Source organism: Fonticula alba, assembly GCF_000388065.1.
Source record: "Fonticula alba strain ATCC 38817 unplaced genomic scaffold supercont2.8, whole genome shotgun sequence".
Classification (NCBI taxonomy): domain Eukaryota; order Rotosphaerida; family Fonticulaceae; genus Fonticula; species Fonticula alba.
In genome coordinates this window covers 155196-155956 of record NW_009242978.1, presented here as the reverse complement: position 1 = coordinate 155956, position 761 = coordinate 155196, and the positions used below count along the sequence as shown (strand labels likewise).

General features: G+C 68.7%; 1 protein-coding gene across 1 annotated transcript in view; it reads right to left on the bottom strand.

Moving 5' to 3' along the window:
- H696_04710 (hypothetical protein) overlaps positions 1–449 on the bottom strand; it is a gene marked incomplete at both ends in the record, with an annotated part of 3408 nt that extends 2959 nt beyond the window's left edge. Inside the window, one exon of the mRNA XM_009498573.1 lies at positions 341–449. Within this exon, the coding sequence (XP_009496848.1) occupies positions 341–449 (109 nt within the window). The remainder of the gene's footprint in view (positions 1–340) is intronic.
- Between the last annotated feature and the right edge of the window lie 312 nt (positions 450–761).

Genomic DNA, 761 nt, shown 5'->3' with positions numbered 1-761 from the left:
TGGGCCAGCCGGTGCGCCTGGGGCGCTTTCGTGCGGCAAGCCCCGCGCGGCATGGCCATTTTCTCCCACCCCTCCCGCGGGCCGGAGCGCGACACCTGTTCGCCGGGCCGGGCCCGGACAGCGAACACGCCCTGGGAACCGGTGGTGGCCGGGCAGGGTGGCCCTCCCCGGGTCGCATGCCGGGCATGCGCGGCCCAGGAACGGGGGGGGGGGCGGGCCGTCCGGCGGGCGCAGCCGTGCGGCGGCCGCGTGCACACGACACCGGCGCCGGGGTTGGCGCGCTCCGTCGCCGGAGGCAGGGTCCGCGCATGTCGATTAAGGTCCCGCACAATCGATTAACACCGGGAGTGGCGCATTTTCGACGTAAGTGTGCTCCCCGGGCGCGAGGGATCTCCACGGGCGTCGGCCGTCTGCATGTACAGAATGGGTGTCACCGACATTAGCCGCATTTAGCACGGTCCAGGACGAGCCCAGGTCTTTTGCTGCCGGTCGGGCGCCCCTCCGCCGGGGTCAGTGGCAGCTAGCCTGCGCCTGGCGCCCGATGTATTGTTGGCAGGCGTCGCCGCCGGAGGCCAGGGTAAGAGACACGATCCCTTCTGGCCCCCTCCCCGCGTGCGCCCTATGCATCCATCGTGCATGTGCATGTGCATATGTGTATGTGTGTATGTGTATGTGTGTGTGTGTGTGTGTGTGCATGTGCATGTGCATGTGTGTGCATGTGCATGTGCGTACGTGCATGCGTGCATGCGTGCGGGGGGGGG